Source organism: Hippoglossus hippoglossus, chromosome 5, assembly GCF_009819705.1.
Source record: "Hippoglossus hippoglossus isolate fHipHip1 chromosome 5, fHipHip1.pri, whole genome shotgun sequence".
Classification (NCBI taxonomy): Eukaryota; Metazoa; Chordata; class Actinopteri; order Pleuronectiformes; family Pleuronectidae; genus Hippoglossus; species Hippoglossus hippoglossus.
This window is the reverse complement of record NC_047155.1, coordinates 5,556,648-5,574,885: the sequence shown is the minus strand read 5'-3', so window position 1 is coordinate 5,574,885 and position 18,238 is coordinate 5,556,648. Positions and strand designations below refer to the sequence as shown.

Below are 18,238 nucleotides of genomic sequence, written 5' to 3'. Positions count from 1 at the left end.
CTGTAAGAGAACCTGGACTCAATCCTCATAATGACAACCACAGCTGCTGATGTGCCCTTGAGCCCCTCTGCTCTCTTTTCTCAGACATTGAAAAGCCTGAAAGAAATTTGCAGCCTCATGATTCACAAGTCCGGGCGCCTCACTGTAGCAGGCAAGCTCACATAATAAACACACAGTAAACACCACCTTCAGGTTTAGCATGGTAGAGTTTTCTAATCCTGCTCATTGAGAAAGTCTTTGCTGATTTGTGGACGTGTGCCATCGGTTGTTTGCACCTGATTTCTCGTGGTGACGGTGTTTCTGCGGCAGGGCCACATCTTTCTGTGCAGTTTGGGGAACTAGGTCACAGAAGCTAGTCAGGGTGACACACTGAAAACTGCATGAATGCCTCCCAAACGTGTCCTGTGTGAATTCATGGGCCTCAGACAAGATTCCAGTCTGTGATTTTTGGCCCTGGCGCTGTGATTTCTACTCGCTATCGCTGAATGCTGAGCTCTTTTTCAGCGACTGGGGGAAGAGTTTAAAGAGCAGCCTCACAATGGTGGCTTTGTGCTGCGGCTCAGCTACTGAGGGTCGGCGGAGAGGCTCTCGGAGACTGCTAACAACTCCAGGACAACATGACTCCAAATGCTGTCTTCATTTAGAGACATTTCTGCGATTTACAAATTGTAAATCCAAAGTCAAGCTGGTCTGGGAACTCTTATACCTGTGCATTTCCAGCTGTAGTAAAATAATAAAGAAATAACTTGTTAGATTTGCCAAAAAAAACTGACAAAAGATTGAATATATGATTTGCAGGGAGCTGCAAATGGCTTCAGGTTGCAATGCAAAATGCAAAAAATGTAAATAATACATTTGAGAAGGCAGTGTTTATTTATGCTCATGCTATCACTGCCATCTACAGATCGGCAATGAAAGTTCAGATGAGGGTGTCCTTGGTCAGCCTTCAATAAAATCTCACTACATTTGCTTTTCATTAGACACCGGGCGACAGGAGCGTGACTCTGAGCCTCGTGCAGCTGTAAGCAGGAGACATTTCCTCAATAAAACCACAACATCCCTCAAATATTTGTAAAAACCATTGCTCGGGCAACGAATGAGTAATTAAAAAGCTGCTGCCATTAACGTAAAATGTTTTGTGAGTTATTTTGGAATAGCTTGGTTTCTTAGGGAAACATGTAATTAATTTGATTACATGTCCATAAAATATGTTGCAGGATATAATTAGTTCTTTATTTCCACGGGAAACAGGCAGCCAAGCATGTCATTAAGTGAAACCAAGGTCAGAATGCGTTGCATGCAGATGTGGGAGGGGTAGAAAGGCTGAAAGCAGGTAGATAAAACATTTGCCCGTAATGATTCACCTTGAGCAGAGCAGAGCGGCAGCACCATGGACATTGGCTTTGCAATTTTAATAATTGGCTTCGCTGCTCTAGTTGCAGCCTTCTTCCTTCTGGTAATTGGACTTGTGTTCTCGGAGCTGACGAATTCAGACATTCCTCGTGGGGTTGCAAATGGCTGGAAACTGCACGCGGTTCATGGCTTGTTTGTTGGCATAGCAATTGTGGTGAGTAACTACAACATCAGCGGAATCATTAGTGCTTATTATTTTATGTTTTCTGCATGTTTCTGCATCTGTTACAAGTAAGTTTTTTTTTTCCATTACTACTTTAACTTCTTCCTGAGTGTAATGGAAAAAAAGCCTCTGCCAGGGCAATATTTTAAAAACTCAAGTAGAATGTTTTAGGCTCTTGTCAGCCGTCCTTTCTTTGTCCTTCAGCATCTGATAAAACTCAGATCAGAGAATTCTTAGATAAGAAATCAAGTCGAACAAAGGTGCGAGAAAAGCAAGGTCGTGTGTTCTCCGTCTTTGATGTTGTCATGGTAAATATAGTTTCTCAGAGAGAATAACTTTTGCTTTGCTTTGCTTTGAAGAACAGACTTTTCTTTTTCTTTTTTTGACTTGTCTCCGACTCTTGGTAATTCTGGTGATTCCTCTCAGGGCCGGATCCTGCATCGTCTGGGCATTTGCAATCAGGTCGGCTACATCCGATGGTTCACGGCCTGGTTTCTGACTCGCTTAAAACCGGTTCCCGCGGGTCTGCGAGTGAAGGACCTGACGTTTTCTGAGGTGCCGGTGCGAGTCTACGAACCCACCGCTGTGTGCGACGGCTTGAGAAGAGGCCTCGTGTATTTCCATGGAGGAGGATGGGTGCTGGGCAGTATAGGTAAACAATGTACACATCACTTCAAGTAAAATCAAATAAATACTCAATTAACAACCACAGTGGGAAGTTATTTGACCATATTTAAATACAGTCTCAACCTACATGTTTGTTTGTTTTTCCTGTAATATACTTTATTTTACTGTGTCCAGTTGGTGCTCAAGTTTTACTACTTTATATAAAATTTCTTTGGGCAATTTGATCGTTAACAGTTCGTCTCATTCTTTAGAATATATTTGAAAGTTAAGTGTGAACCTGCACAGTAACCTGACCAGAAATATAACATTTTCATTTGAAAGTGATTAATAGAAATCTTTCAATAAATACTTAAATAAATAAACTACAGGATTTATTTAAAGTATAAATCACTTCCCATCCCTGAATATAAGTTAATATTAATAAATCATACAAACCTCTTAAATATGCTGCCTGAATAGAGAAAAGAGGATTAGTGTCAGTAGAGAGAAGAATAGAAAATGTTTTGTCTGAGGTATTTCTGCTACAATAAGACGACACAACCCATCTCGTATTAACTGTGACGTGATTCTGCTCCTGAACAGATTCTGTTGATGAAGTCTGTCGGCACATCGCCATGAAGTCTGACACCACAGTCGTCTCTGTTGGGTACGTGAACATTTCCACAGTGCACAGAAACTCTGTAATTTCTCAACTAAATCACCAGAATTCAACATATTGTCCCCCCCTTGTCTTCGCTCTCACCCCCCTTAGGTACCGATTAGCCCCTGAGCACAGGTACCCCGCCCAGCTGGACGACTGCGAGGCGGCAACGTGTCACTTCCTGTCTGTTGCCGAGGCCGAGTTCAGCGTGGACTCTCGCAGAGTGGCAGTCGGGGGGGACAGCACTGGGGCTAACCTGGCAGCAGCACTGTGCCAAAGGCTGGCGAGGAGAGAGGACGGACATCTGCCGTCCCCCTGCGCCCAGGTCCTCATCTACCCGGCCCTGCAGATGGCAGATTTCAACCTGCCCTCGTACCAGCAAAATCACGCAGTGCCCATATTGTTTCGTGCCCGGATGGCTTTCTACTTCCTGCAGTACCTCAGTGGAGACATGTCCGTGTGCCAAGATGTGCTGGAGGGCATCCACGTCCCCACTGAGGTGAGGTCTCGCTACAAGGAGTGGCTCTCCCCGTCCAACTTACCCCCGGAGTGCCTCGCCCGGGGCTTCAGCGAGAAACCGACCCCAGACTACGACGGGCAGGTGTATCACGCCATCAAAGCCGGTTTGGAGCCCGAGGTCTCACCTCTACTGGCAGACGATGCCGACATTGAGAAATCCCCGTCCACCTTCATTCTCACCTGTGAGTTTGATGTCCTGAGGGATGATGGGATTCTTTACAGGAAGCGGCTGCTGGACCTGAAAAGAGACGTCACCTGGCAACACCTCACCGATGGTTTCCACGGCGTGATTAACTTTTTCAACCAGGGCTGGTTCAGCTTCCCCTCCGCCCTGCTGGCTGTGGACGGCGTCGTTCACTATGTGAAAACACTGTGAAGTTCATAAATAGGATCGTGATTGTACTTTATCTACTTTCTCTTTTGTTTTACAGTTTAATAAACAAAACTTGCCTCCAGTGGCAGAGTGTTCTTCTTTATTAAAACTATACTGTTCACAGAAGACACCCCCCCCACCCCCCCACCCACCCATCCACAAAAACCAATAAACAAAACCCTTTTTATTCTAAAAGTGAAAAGTTGCCCGGGGACACAAAGTCTGGAGACGATTCCTGGCACCGTTTTAACAATATATAGAGAATACTGCTAAAAGCTAAATGTCATGCCCTGGCCTTAAGGAGTGTATTTTCTTTTGAACACAGATGTGAGCCGTCTCCTATTTGCTTTCAGGATACTCCGCTCGCCTTCAGTGTTTGCTGTATCCATGGCAACAGAGCTCCTCCAGTTCTCCTCCGCTGCCTCTTCCATTAAGGCGGTCAGGTGAATGCACCTACATGTTTTCTGTTTGACCAGCTAACCATGTTCTGACGGGGCTGCAGATTTAACCTGGTTGGGGCGTGTTTGACACCTGGTAAACTATGAAGCAGAGAGAGAAGCTGGAGGAGAAATGGGCCCAGACTGGATGGAGACTAGAGCAGAAGTATGGAAACAAGGTGCTGGTGGGAAACTGGGCAGAAGAAAGACTCCAGGTAGGACATTTGTACTTTAGTTTGTAGTTTATTCTAAGGCCGTGGCTGTATGTATGAACGGCAGCTTGTTTGAGTCAAGTATATGGTGCATTTAAAAACAACTGCATCGACCCAAGTGTTGTACAATATAAAGAGACACGCTGCGAAACAAAAAGAAAATAATAAAATAACATAAAAAATGCAATGATGTGGATAAAAACATCTTCAGGACGAGTCTTTAGTTTATATTTTATAATCCAAGCTGTGGGGCGTCTACAGCCTCGACCAACGAAAACCAGCAGCAACATGATCAGAGGGATCAGTTAGTGGAAAGGGGGCAGAGAGGCTCAGCTATGTTTTCAGGGCGAGAGTGATAATAATGATAGATGCTTTCATTAAACACACACACACACACACACACACACACACACACACACATCTGTAAACTCAGACTGACTCAAAACAACACGGTTCGGTCTTAACTAACACAAAAGACGTACGTGTTGAGACGTTGTATCACAGGTTGGATCACACGAGGTCACAGGAGACACGTTCAGGACGTATTTTAATGGCCACTTGTGATGGGATCTCTCAGGATGGATGTTAGCACCTGGTGTGTACGGGCCCGTCGTCTGCCAAATGTTTTGTAGCACCTCAGTATACAGTCAAATCTATAGCAAGGTGATTAGGAAGCCTCGGTTCAGCTACATCAGCACAGCCTCTTAGTGGCAGAGGCCTGAGCCGGAGACTAATTGCACCAGCGGCAGGTTCGGCCATGGGCTGCCGGTTCAGGATCAGGCAGGAGAAATGACCTAAGAAATACTGTACAACAGCGCGGATCGATAGTTAAGTGTGAGCTTTGCTGATCCCGGCACCGGCCTCATTGCTCAAGTCCCTGCACACACCGCCCCCCCGCTCCTCCTCATCTCCTCTTTGCGATGTCTGTTTATTCTGTTCGACACAGTTCACTCGGGAGCCAAAGACGGCCGAGAGCACCAATCGGGCGGACTACCGGCCCCACTGGGACTTCAAGCCAGACGTCTCCGAGAGAGGATATGCCCTGCTGAGAGCTGAGGTCAGCCTTTAACTGCTCATTCATGGCATTAACACCAATTGAATGCCTGTCACAACCCTGCAAGTCAGGGCTTTCTCCTCCAGATAGTGGCCACTTCTGCATAATATTGAGCGCCAAGATAAAGGCCTGTGATAAAACGGTATGAAAGCAAGATTCTGCTGGGACTCAGCGGTCGTGAAAAAATGTGTGAAATCATCAGTCCTGGTGGGCACTTGAATTAGAGCAATTTGCCGCTGTCACATGGCGAGCCCCTTGAAGATTACTGGAAAAGAATAGGCCGTGTCCTCTGTATCTTAATCCAGCAAAGGCCAATGCACATTGTCTTCCAGGGGCTTCCATCCAAGCAGCTGTTTGGCCATTGCCGTCCAGCATCCTCTCATTACTTGGTCACACAGTATGGAGACAGCTACGGGAGAGAGCACACCAACACTTTGCCCGCTCTGCAACCCGGGAGTCCAGGAGGCTCGACGTGGCAGCCCGATAGGTCAGATCAGCCAATTCCTGGTAAGACAACACGTTAAAGTGCCATAAGCACCCAAAGGTTTCAAATTATACACGGGGGGGGAGCTCCAGGCATTATTCAGCACGTTTAATTTTGTATGGATAAGCAGTTGTGCTCATGAACAATTAAATGTGTGGCCCCGGATGCCTCTTATTGTTGAAAATCAGTCACCAGTGTAATTAATGGCCACACTAACCTGGCTGTTAACTCTCCTTTTCTCCGTGTTCCCTTCCAGACCTCCCCACCGACTTTGGCTTGCCGTGGTCCGCGAGGCGTCGTTTGGAGAAGCAGCAGTCGCACCTCCCGTCAATGACTGTGTACAGGTCAGCGTACCAGAGTCACCCACTTAGCGCCTTCTGCCAGGGCCGCTTTGCCAGGGCCTCCCGCGTGCTCTCCAGCCACCTCCACGCAGCCAATCACAACAACAAGGACCTGGATCTGAGGCGCCGCTCGCTGCTGCAGGTCCCCGATCATCGTTTGAGTCGACGTCAGCCGTCACAACAGACACAGAGACGGAGCTTTTGAACTACCTCACATGCTGGTTGATAATTTAGAAGCCCTGCTCAAAGTGGCGCTGCTTTGTGGTTCCTCTGTTTTATTTGTCAGCTGCGTGAAAAAAACATAATAGAGTGGACCATTTGGGAAATTAAGATATTAAAAAAATGTAACATTATTCTCGTTATGTTGCTGAAAGGACTACTCACTGTGTTTTTGTGTGGCGAGTACTTTTACTGTTTATATACATGAGTGTGTGTCTGTGTGTAGAAGACTGAGCAGAAGGGAGCGGGCTGTGAATTAGTATGTTCAGCCTTCCAGAGGATAATTACATGCAAATTCTCTCCGCACACTTAATATCTGAAACCCAGGAAGGCCTGTCAAGCTTTTCCCTGGACACTCGGTGGAGAAAACAGAAAAGAACAGAAAGACGGATTAAAAAAGGGGATAAAACAAGTGTTGATGCCAGAGCTGACCCGAGTGTTGAGGCACAGCAGAAGCCCTGAAGCTTCCAAGGCAGCGTCTGAGGGGACGTGTCTAACTCCCATTCCATTAGGTGTTTAATTACAGGGAATCAAAGTGTTTAATTAGGAAGAATCAAAGACGCTTATGTTTGATGGTCAACCATCTGCGTCGGCCTCCCTGTCTTCCCGCCCGCCTGCTGCCTTCCAGTGCAGCTGAAGCCCCTTCGCTTCACCCACTGTTAGAGAGTCACTCCACTGTGCTGCTGAGGCCTGCCACAGTCACATGACACCTCTGTGTTCGACAAGGCACCGGTGCGTTCGCCGCCCGGGCCACATGATGGCGCTATAGCAGCACGTCACTCTCTCAAACCTGTCAGTGTGTCTCTGAAGCCCTGAGTGTTCCAGTGTTCAGTGAGAGGTTGCAAATGTAACAAAAACGACGAAGGAGTCAGTATTTTTTCATTGTTAATGTAATTTCTCAACACTTCAAGAATACAAAATATACATTTGGCTTTAATATTCTTTATATTAATATGCAATGAACAGCAAAGTCATATATTTCCCCCAAAACAAAAGCATTTCGTTTTATACAGTGAACAAAGAATAGGCTCAGTCAAGATTAGAACAAATACACTTTTTCCTTCAAGGACAGTGATGAAAAGTCTTTTAAAAGTTGCGACAAACGCTTGTAGAAAACCACGTATTTATATTGGGTGGCACCCCATTTACATCCTGTCATGTTTAAAGAGCAACTGTAGATAATTGCATTGGATCCAGGCCACTGTGTAAGTTATATTTGTGCCCTACATGCTGCAGAGTGATAGATTATGACTACAATGCCCAATCTCTGTAATGTGTTAGAGTTGAATGAACTCATTTACTGTGAGACGCACTTATGAATTATCTCTGCAGAGGAGAGAGAGAGAGAGAGAGAAGAGAGAGAGAGAGGTTAAGCATCTGGACTGATATAAAACTAACTTAATGGAAGGAAAGAGCGGCAAATCAAAGAAGCAAACAATTTACATGGCAGCACAGCCTGCGTAAATTTAAACAAATAGCAGTTTGACTACCGTAATGTGTGTAATACTTCACACGTACTGTCAGGAGGCCAAGGCATGATAAACACACATTCATTTGTGAAATGCAAAATTCAAATAGACGACAATTTGAGATGCAAAACCTTTGTACACACTTGAAGGAAATGAGAACAGTGGTCACGATAACATTTGAAGCCCAAAAAAACCCTCAGTCAACAAGGAAGTTGATGTAAAGCCTCTGCAGGGATAGTCCATCATCACCTAATCTTATCATCAACAGAAAACTGAATTCTTGCTACACACTGGTCTGCCGAGGCTTCTTATCAGGGAGCGAGAGGACAAAGGGGAAAAGTATGCCCTTGGCTGCAGAGAGGACACTCAAATCCTCATCTGTGAAACCAGGAGAGATCTCATCAGCCTCGAACTTCATGGTGAACTGGCGGCTGACACAATAAATCAAGTCATCCATCGTGACGCACTGAAAGACGGGGCAGTGCAGGAGCCGTCTCGAGCTGCACTCGTACCACAGTCGAGCCACTGTATGGTAGCGGTACACACTGAGGCCCAGCAGGGGGTTAACATCAAACCGATACAGAAATCTCCCCACGGCCACCATATCTGCGGTTCTGTCTCTGCTGCCAACCGACAGACTTGGCCTCCAGGTGTTTGTTTTGGGGCTGTAGCGCAGCAGCATATATCTCAGAGTCCCCCCAGAAACAAAAAGCTCTCCGTTGCTCACGGTGACGTGATGTGCCACAGCAAATGTATCATTAGGCAGTGGAGCCACAAATGTCCATCTGTCCGATCGTGGGTCATAGCGCTCCACTGAGGAGAGGCACTCCCCTCCTATGGCGTAGATGTAGCCCTCCAGAGCTGCCAGTTTGCAACGTGGTCTGGCCTCATTCATGGGACTGATCTCCTTCCAAATGGATGTCAGAGGATTGTAGCAAAACACTCGCTTTGAGGGTGTCATTTCCCTGTCTACGCCTTGGCAGCCCACCGCCACAAATAAGTAGTTATCCATTGTGCACATGGCGCAGGCATTTGAGATGACTTCCTGTGGGATCAGGCCGAGGGTTTGCCAGCAGTCTTTGTTGTCATCATAATAGTAGAGCGCACTGGACGTCCTCCTCTGCGCTGTCTCCGCTCTCTGCTCTCCTGTGTCCCTCGTCCAGTCTTGAGGGTCCATATCTGCCACCATGATGAATCTTCTCCCCCCTTTTCTTTGCTTCTGGATTTGTTCCCGCTCACCAGCCATTAGTCGCCCATAAATGGTGGGGTCTCTGAGCACCTGGAGGTAGTTGTCTGACATGACCCCCAGGGCTGCTTGCTGCACAGAGGTCTGGCCGTGTTTTTTGGCCAGGTACAGCGTCTCCAAACAGTTACCCAGATCAAGTGTGCTCTTCAAGCTTTCCAAATCTGTGCCATGGAGGGTTTTTGCTGGAAGGTGTGAAAGTGGAGCCCCTGTTACAGTCTCCAGATCAGCCTCCTTACTCACACAAGGGCCTCTGCTGTCTGTAGAGGAACTGATCATAGCGGGAACAGAGACGGGCTCCTTGCTCGTTGAGGCCAGAGAGTGAATCATTGGAGTTGAAGCAGTTGAAGTTACAAAGGGGACGGAAAGCTCACACTGCTCTGCTGCAGACAGATAGCTCTCATTGCGTGGGAGTGGAGGCCTTGCAGGGTGCCATAGCTGACGACCTCCTGGTGACGAGAGATCCTCAACAGGGCTTTGTGGGAAAACCAGATCACGCATAACGATGGGGCTCAGAGAGGAAGGAGATTCTGTCAGACTGCTGCCACGGCTTCCAAACTCCACTGGCTCCGGCTCAGAGCTCCTCTCATACTGACCCGGCACGGTGTTTGAATCAGTAACAGAGTGAGAGGAAGACTCCACGTAGTAATCATATATCTTTCCGCGCACAATCTGCTGTCCTGTTCCTTCCAGCATCACGTTAGCATCCTCCACTTTGATCTCTGCCTTGGAGAGGAAGCTGGAATAGGCACCCTGGTGCTCCGAGTCCTGCCTCAACTCCCTGCCCACACCCACACTGCCCTGCAGCTTCTGCAAAAAGCACGGGGAACGGCGCCCTGTTGCACTGGCCGTCCCACTCTCTGTTGGATCAGGAATGTTCAAAGCAGATCCAAATGAAATATTACTGGTGGCAACCTTTGTTGGCTTCTGATTAGCGATTGTCTCTGCTTTGATGCTGATCTCGTGGTCATTATACGACGTACGAGCTGCATCTCCCGTCGTTGCGTGGTGTGTACAGCTCTCTGCTGCCGTTTCCTCTGGGCTGTGAGATGTCAGGTGATCAGTGGCCGAGTCTCTGGGCGAGGGCCTGGGCCGCTTGTCCCCGTCATCGGTGTCACGTTGTGGCGAGCTTTGACATCGCAGTGTTGTCTTGCAGTTTTGGCAGGTTTCTTTTTGTGCCCCCTTGCTGTCTTTGGAGTAGAGCTTAATTTTCTTGGCATCCCTGGAGCTGTAGAACCTGAAGGCCCAGGAAACAAGCAGCACCGCAGCCACAGAGAAACCCAGCTTCAACAGCAGCTGCATGTCGATCTGGACCCCCAAAAGCTCTGCAATGGGCATAGCTGTAGCAGGGAGGATGGCGACAATCGGTTGACTGATCCTTTTCAAAGTTGTTGTCGATGCATCTCAGCCGAACGGAGCACGCTGTGTGGTTCTCATTGTATGAGCTGCTGTGATCTGATGACTGCTCCTGTGTAAAATGATACCTGCAGGGCTACTATTTGCATCCCTTGCTCCGAAGAGGCGGGGCGCTTGTCATGCACCGCCTGTTCAAAAACACTACCCTGACACAGAATATGGAAATACCCAGTAGATCAATATTTGGTTATGAAAATTTGCTGACTCACGCCAGCTTTTCCCACGACCATCCAAAACACCGTCTAAGAACTCTGCGATTATAGGAACTCTCTTTTGCTCGGCGTAAACAAGACGGGTTCGGGGGGGTCATGAAATTTGTTCGGGGAAAATGTCCGTAAAATTTTTATGACAGATCCTGCTCCCTTAACTCGCTCAAACACATGGCCCGGAGGTGCAGGAGGAAAAACATTGGTTTGAACAAAGGGTGTGGTTGGAAGATAGGTGCCATTTAACAAATACTTAATAAACAGGATACATCTGTTTGCACAACCGTGGCTCAGATCAAAGTTTCCTTTTCTGTGCCGGTGCAGACGCCTGAATTGCTCTCACTTAAAAGGAGCTGAGGACGGCTCTCGGACAACTAAATGGCCCTTGGTATTATAAACACACACATAGCACTGTAAATAATACAAAGCAGTCTGAAGGATGTCAGGTGGAAAGAGCATCTACAGAAAAATACCCTGACACTGTTATTCATTTCCAACGCACTCCGCCGAGATGCAGACATACATCTCTGACACATGGGAGCCGTGTCATCTCAGTCACCGCTGTCAGGCTGTCATTTGTGTTCGCTGATAACACACCCGAGCGAATCCTGTGGTCAACAGCAGAGCAGTGTTGGTTTTAACAACACTCTGCGGGGGCATTTTGGAGTTGCATCACGCGGAGAGGCTTACAGACGGTGTGTCAGGTGTCCTCGCTGACACAGGCGCTGGGTAGTCATCTGGTAACTGAGCCCGCAGACGACATAAAGGAAACTGGATTCTGCAGGCGCGGTTGACTCGTGAATAATTCACAGATGGGCCATAGAGGCAGCTTCTTCTTATCCTCGCTATTGCGGCCCGGCTCATGTGAACTATTCAGAACAGCACGGGGAAAGAAAATCATGATTTTCAACCGTGTGCTTTATTGTGTAGAGGCCCTTACTTTCTCTTATTTTTTGCTTGTGCCATCCGTGATGTTTGCAGCGTGTAACTGAACAAGAGAAAAAAGCACAAGCGACACTTTTTTTGGGGACATATTTCCATCTTTCAGTAACAACCGTGGAGATGGCTGAGGAAACACGAAGTCAGTTAAACAGAATAAATAATATTTTATAGTTTGAGACCGTCATCTGTTTTGTGTCATTCATTTTGTTACCAATTATAATAAAAAAACAATATTAAGGTGCTAATACACAAACAAAAACCTATGATGTACTTCTTCTTTTTACATCCTCTGATGCATTCAGAAACAGACGTGTTTTTCCTCTCTTGAATGCGAAGTGAGTGATAAAAGCACAGAAGAGCCTCTTGAATCAGAATTAAAATGCGAGCTGAGTTGCTTTACAGTTGCTGGACAAGAATTCGTGCCCTTTGCCTCCCTGACTCGAAAAATAAAAATAAATAAACACCATTCAGTGTGTGTGACTGTTAATGTTTGTGCTGTGCAGCTCTCATCTCTGGAATACAGGAATATGGATTGTACTTTGGCAAGGTGAGCCGCTATCCCAAACGAATAGGTCTGTCCTTTCTATTCGCTTAAGCTTTGAAAATCTCTGCTCTTACCTCCCACCTGGTTTAAACCGTAATCCCTTAATACACGTTGTGTCCTCAGAATGGCTCCAATTGAAATTCTTGTAAAGTCCCAAAAAATGAAGGATTACTTTGCATCAAGCTACTCTTCACTGTGTGTGTGAGTGAGTCTGAACTGCAGAGGGTGAAAAGCAGCGTCTGAATCTCCTTCAACAGCCTCGTCAGGGTCACAACGATCAGAAATATATAAAAACCGAGTCATTTGGGGAATTTGCCTGTTTAGCAAAGTTTACGGACTGATTGTCTTTCAAATTCCAGGTGTGAACAATTTCAGAGACTGTTTATTACGAGAGTATTTGGAGTATATTGAATAAATCATTTTGAAGTTTGGAGAATAATGTAATATGAGAATAAAGAAAGTCATAATATTACGAAAAAAATTAAAGTGTAATTCAAGAAGAAAACAGTAATAATATTACAACAATAAGTTAATAACTAAATGAGATAGAAGTCATAATATCACGAGAATGAAGTTGTAAATTAACAAGAAAAAGTCATAATATTGAAACACATATGTTTTGATTTAAGTAGTAAAAAGTTAAATAATCAGAATAAAGTTGTCATTCAATGGGGGAAAGTCATAATGTTACAAGAATTAAATCATAAGAGAAAAACGTTATAATATTAAAGGAATAAAGAAAAACTAAGTGTCTTTTCGACCGCAGTTGAACTCTGCTGGATCCAAAATGTTGAACCGAAACATTTGTCAGTTTCCTACTTTACTCTTGTTTTACTACAACTTTTTCCTCTTAATCTGTTTCCCCCCCTTTAAGTGTCCCTAACACGTTCTAGTACATTCCCTGTACCCAACATTAAACTGCAGGAAGATGCAGATCTGCGACTGAACATGTCAAACACAGTGTTTGAAGTAAAGCCAAGGCGTGTGAGTTTCGTCATCTCTCCATTTTAATACAGGTGAAATGAAACAAATGCAACAACCCTGTTTACACACGCTGCCTCGGGTGAGCTCGTCCCTGGGATGGCGGCTAAAAATGATCCGACTACTGTAAATGTGTGGGTAAGAGTTACGTATTGTACACAATGTAGGTCACTCAAGATAGTATGTCACAAGTAAATAACTGGATTACAGGCCAGTGACAATGAGTTGCAGTGCTGTCGATTGCAACACACCAAAAGGAGAAAGAATCCTCAAACATCACATGCACCACAACCCCAAAACAGCAGACATATGTTGGATCTTTTTTTTTTATTATTATTTCTTTTTTTTTTTTTTACTCTGGCCTTGGAGACCTGCCATATAGATATAAAAAAAAGCCCAAATGAGAAACAGAAAGTCTGTTAATGTTTCTGTCCTTTCAGCCAAGAATCATCGTCGAAAAACAGTGTTGAATGACGCAACAAACAAAGGTGGAGGAGTGAGGTGGAGAACTCCGAACTATCTCAGCAACCATTCCTCACCGTAACCCATATAACCTCTGTAATTATTTTCAATATTTACACGGATGTACACAAAATACACTCAAAAAAGGAGAATTTCTTCACTAGTTTCTCAATGCAGATAAATCCTCTTGTACATTCCGAGCCATCAGGGAAAAAAAGGGGAGATACCTGTATATTCATAAAAAAACAACGTTCTCTGGGAGCATCTGTGTTTGTTCTCCTGTGGTTTGCCAGCGTGTCGCTAATCAGGTTCATCCCAGGACATGTAACAGACAGGTGGTTGGTGGATGTGGTGGCGCAGCCGGAGCCAGTTTCCACTTTTTCCAGTCAAACACCAATAATGACATTTGGGACCCATCAAAAATAAAATCCAAAATTCTTTTTTCTTTTTCGGTTTCAAAACCAACGGATTTTATTGATCAACAGGCAGACGTGGGACAAGAAACAAAAAGAAGGTGTAACTGGGCAGGGCTATATAGGAGGTGGCTATTGTAATGTTCATCACGTTTTTTGTTCTTTTGATATCATTTATCTTGGTTACATTTTCTTACAAAAACAGTGGAGCGCCATCCTGTGGCGGCGCTGTTTCCTGATCGACTGACGCATGGAGGGTCTGTAGATGACTGGAGAAGGCTTGCAGGATTGTGGGAAGTGTGTGTGTGTGCATGTGTGTGTGTGTGTGGATATATGAATATGTTGTGTAAGAAGGGGGGGGGCGCATGTGTGTGTGTGTGTGCGAGTGTCTTGCATGAGCGGTTTCACGTCAGTTCCACTGTCACTGTGAGGACAAGAGCCATCCACGTTAGTCCGAGCACGTCCTGTCGGCCGGCTCCATCTGCAAACACCAAAGAAGCAGTCGATCAAACGGACACATTCCCTCAGTCTCCTATTCATCACACGAGCAACATCCCATTTAAAACAAACAAACAACCTTGTAGTACATTAATCCCATTTCTCATGCATTATAACCCTGTTCAAATTGAGTGTGAAGTCACCTGGTAGTTTTTTTTAATGGTTGTAAATGTGTGTTTACTCCATTCACTGCATCTTTAATATTGTCTTGTGCTTATCGTGGCCAAATACGTTTTATAGTAAAATACGACAATAGTCTTTGATATATAAATTCATTTTAAAGTTATTCTTCAGTAAGTGCTTTAATTCTATTGTTTTTTTATCACGTCATTATCAAGATAACATTGTATTGCTATATAATTTGGGTAATAATCAATAAGGTCATAATGCAACTAAAATTAAATGTGTAACATAAACTACAGTCGTTTTCAGAAACTCTTTCCAAGTTGACGTCTTTGTCGATGTCTTCTACTTTCATGACATTTCCACAGAAAAAATCTTCGAACATCCTGATTAAATGTCAGGACAATGTCACAAAGCAGCTGATGTGACAGATGTTAACTGCGCTTCAGTGTTTGAATTGTGTGTATTGGCTCCGTGTCATATTTGTATTGCACCTGTATCTTGAAGTCACTGTACAACAAATTGCCCCTCGGGGATAATAAAGATGTCTTCACTTGACAGCTGCTTCTCGGATCAGACGTCAGGTGACTTGATGGACGCCGTGCACCGAGAGGATAATTAAACTGTTCTGATGTATAGGATATATTCATTAATGTAAAGTCTGCTCGGTGGGGTTCTTTGAAGTGCACCATAATGATATACAGTACAGTGCTGCCACTACACCAGCAACCCAAAAAAAGGTCCCCACATAGCCTTTGGTGCAGTTTAGTCAAACACAAAGAAATTCACTCTTTTCCCAATATTTGAAGAATCTCCAGATATATAAAAAAAAAAAAAAAAAACTGGCGCAGAGAGGAGTGAAGCCTCTTCTTTTTATCTATTTTATTTTCTGTTTTGAACTTGTTGTTGTGAGGCCCACAGCAGGAACACTGGATTACAGAGGAGAGATCAGCAGGGACGGCAGCTTTATGCCGTCTCTGTTTTCTGCTGCTCCCTTATGGACACGTTAGAGGAGAGAGAGGACTGTGGAAGTGGAGCTGCTGCTGCGGTGGCAGCGATGCGAGCGACTGGGTGGGGCTGTGCTGACATAACCAACTATTTGTCTGGATTGCGGCTCCGGCGGCAATCACAAGATGAGCCTGAGCACATGTTGGTGTGGCTGGACTCATTGAAGTCAATATTTGATCCGAGCGAGGTTAGACACGATGAGTAACGCGGTCCAGCATGACGCATGAGAAAAATGGGTTGTGTTGGATCACACGGAAAATAATCACACGTTTTTTTGAAGGATTGTTTGAACGATCAAGGTTTCCTGCACGTAAATCTCCCCGGAACAACATGATTGTGATATTTTTTTTTCGCCCTCCAAGGAGCTAATGTTTTCGTCTCTGTGTGTTTTGTTTGTTTAGGAGGACGATGCAAAAAACAAATCAATCTATTTCCATGAATGTTTGTCAAAGGGGTGGGGCATGACCCAAATAAGAACATCATTTGTTTCCTCAAGGCGTCTGTGGCTCAGGATGTGAACCAGGTCCAACGAGCAGAATGTGTCGTGTCGCAGAACATGAAATGTACACAGAGGTTTATTACAGATTACAGCTTTTATACCCTTTGATAAGCAATATTCTTTCCAGTGCTGACGTGGATGCGTCCATGTTTCCTTTCCTGGAAGTCCTTACTTGAAGTGTATGTGGAGTGCTCGTATTGTGTGTGTGTGTGTGTGTGTGTGGTTCAATTCCCATCTCCCCCATTTCACATGCTCTAGTACCCTTGGGCAAGATACTTAACCCCGAATTGCCCTTGATGGCTTTTCCGGCAAAAAGATCTATATAAGTACAGAACATTTCACTTTCTTTAACATTACGAGTTATGGCATCTAGCAACAATTTACCTGATTTTGCAGCAAATATTAAATGGATCTCGATGTCGAGGGGACAGAGATTCACGAGTGTGTGCAATGTGGTGCAGATCCTAATAAAACCCCCCAGATCTATTGAATTTAAATGTGATTTCATAAGGAAACCGTTGAGCCTTTCTAGTTTTATTTATTTATTTTATAATCAGTTTTACAAGAGATAACGAGTGGTTCTTTCTCAATAAGTACTTCATTTCATTCCGTAATGGGCTCATCCAACCATAAGATCATCATCTGAGGTCCCCTTCCAGTCCACAATCAGAGATGCAAGTCGCCCAGCCATCTGTTTGCCTGTTTTTGGCTCAGACCTCAATGCATTTCTGCCAACTTGATCTTTTTTTAGACGACTGGGACTGATTTCTGTGGCAACATGCTCTTTTTTTTTTATTTTTATAAAGGCCGACTCTACCTCAGGTGTGCTGGACCTAAAACGCCGGCTGAAAACACAACACTTTGTTTTTGTTTTGTGTATTAAAACACGACTACTTTGACTCCGCCGATGGGGTAAAATCGAGTTTTTCATTGTGCTTGGACACGTCTGGTTCCTGTCGCTGATCTGACCTCGGTTCTACTCGAGGATTTCAATTAGAGTTTTCATGGCGCTGTGGAAAAAAAAAATGACAGATGCAGCATGTCTGCCAAAAAGAATTAAAAATGCAGATTGCTTCGTTTCTGGCTCTTATGGTATTGTTGTTCTTGACTCAATGAACGCAGTCCATCCGTTGAGACTTTGTTAGATGTAATGAATTTTGCCTTGTGATTGCATTTTCCCACAATAAGACGACAACCCCCAAACTTTTGACACTTCCACCCGCCGAGGCTGACAGCTGCAATATTATGAGGTTAAACAAAAACATGTAGCATTTTTCTCCTCAGTTCCACTCATCTCTTAAATTCACTTCACAGTGCACCTTGTCTGCGAGATTGAAATCTGACAGAGATTGATGGATGTGACTCCTCACGGGAAGCGTGGTTTTCTCCCCCCCCGCCGCCCCCGACTGACCGACAGGTGCTGTCTTTCCTGTTCGCACCCGGAAGAGAAGTCTTGGTATTCAGCCGTTAAGCAAATGGGCTTGTGTGCGGCGGTGACCTGTTGGGGGCCGTGATGTACAGTGATTTGACTCCCATGCAAGCCGTGCGTGTGTATCAACACTGACCCGATTCTGTCCTCGCTGTGACACACCTGCTCCTGCACTTACCATAGCATTTGCATATTCACTTTTGCATCCCTATGCTACGACGAGGAGAGATGGGGAAGATAGAGGAAGGGAGGGATGGAGGGATGGGGGGGGGGGGGGGGGGGGGGGTAAAGAGCGAGAGGAAAAAGTGATTCACTGAGTGTGGGAGAGGACGAGGGACAAAATTATTGGGCATTTTTTTGAAGACGGAAACGCGTGAAGAAGAGCGGCGCCCGCGCGTCAAACCACACGACTGTTGAATTCTCGTCTGGGCCGTTCAGCTTAATGACAGCTCCGCTCGCCATCTGCCTGGGAAGCTGTTCACACTCTGCGCTGGGACAAACATGGGCGTCACACATATGCACT

General features: G+C 45.3%; 4 protein-coding genes across 6 annotated transcripts in view; 2 read left to right on the top strand and 2 right to left on the bottom strand.

Moving 5' to 3' along the window:
• The first annotated feature begins 169 nt into the window (after nt 1–169).
• Nucleotides 170–3,809, top strand: aadacl4 (arylacetamide deacetylase-like 4). Its single transcript, XM_034585927.1, has 4 exons — nt 170–1,567; nt 2,003–2,228; nt 2,786–2,849; nt 2,955–3,809. The coding sequence occupies exons 1-4, from the start codon at nt 1,391–1,393 to the stop codon at nt 3,736–3,738; spliced, it is 1,251 nt and encodes a 416-aa protein (XP_034441818.1). The 5' UTR covers nt 170–1,390; the 3' UTR covers nt 3,739–3,809.
• A 306-nt stretch (nt 3,810–4,115) lies between these two features.
• On the top strand, nt 4,116–6,588 carry c5h1orf158 (chromosome 5 C1orf158 homolog). Its single transcript, XM_034585929.1, has 4 exons — nt 4,116–4,387; nt 5,331–5,441; nt 5,771–5,945; nt 6,179–6,588. The coding sequence occupies exons 1-4, from the start codon at nt 4,277–4,279 to the stop codon at nt 6,466–6,468; spliced, it is 687 nt and encodes a 228-aa protein (XP_034441820.1). The 5' UTR covers nt 4,116–4,276; the 3' UTR covers nt 6,469–6,588.
• Nucleotides 6,589–7,843: 1,255 nt separating this feature from the next.
• Nucleotides 7,844–10,672, bottom strand: klhdc7a (kelch domain containing 7A). Its single transcript, XM_034585362.1, has one exon. It carries the CDS (start codon nt 10,530–10,532, stop codon nt 8,235–8,237), a length of 2,298 nt encoding a protein of 765 aa, XP_034441253.1. The 5' UTR covers nt 10,533–10,672; the 3' UTR covers nt 7,844–8,234.
• A 3,511-nt stretch (nt 10,673–14,183) lies between these two features.
• Nucleotides 14,184–18,238, bottom strand: part of igsf21a (immunoglobin superfamily, member 21a) — a 183,217-nt gene continuing 179,162 nt past the window's right edge. For all 3 annotated transcript variants that reach the window (XM_034585369.1, XM_034585367.1, XM_034585368.1), the window contains one exon: nt 14,184–14,639. In XM_034585369.1, the coding sequence (XP_034441260.1) occupies nt 14,563–14,639 (77 nt within the window). In that variant the 3' untranslated portion in view covers nt 14,184–14,562. The remainder of the gene's footprint in view (nt 14,640–18,238) is intronic.

Excerpts from the sequence above, each read along its gene's own strand:
- aadacl4 (XM_034585927.1), top strand. The coding sequence starts at position 1,391 with ATGGACATTGGCTTTGCAATTTTAATAATTGGCTTCGCTGCTCTAGTT. Across the intron at positions 1,568-2,002 it reads TTGTTGGCATAGCAATTGTG|GGCCGGATCCTGCATCGTCT; the intron begins GTGAGTAACTAC and ends GATTCCTCTCAG. Across the intron at positions 2,229-2,785 it reads ATGGGTGCTGGGCAGTATAG|ATTCTGTTGATGAAGTCTGT; the intron begins GTAAACAATGTA and ends GCTCCTGAACAG.
- klhdc7a (XM_034585362.1), bottom strand. The coding sequence starts at position 10,532 with ATGCCCATTGCAGAGCTTTTGGGGGTCCAGATCGACATGCAGCTGCTG.
- c5h1orf158 (XM_034585929.1), top strand. The coding sequence starts at position 4,277 with ATGAAGCAGAGAGAGAAGCTGGAGGAGAAATGGGCCCAGACTGGATGG. Across the intron at positions 4,388-5,330 it reads GGGCAGAAGAAAGACTCCAG|TTCACTCGGGAGCCAAAGAC; the intron begins GTAGGACATTTG and ends TGTTCGACACAG. Across the intron at positions 5,946-6,178 it reads GTCAGATCAGCCAATTCCTG|ACCTCCCCACCGACTTTGGC; the intron begins GTAAGACAACAC and ends GTTCCCTTCCAG.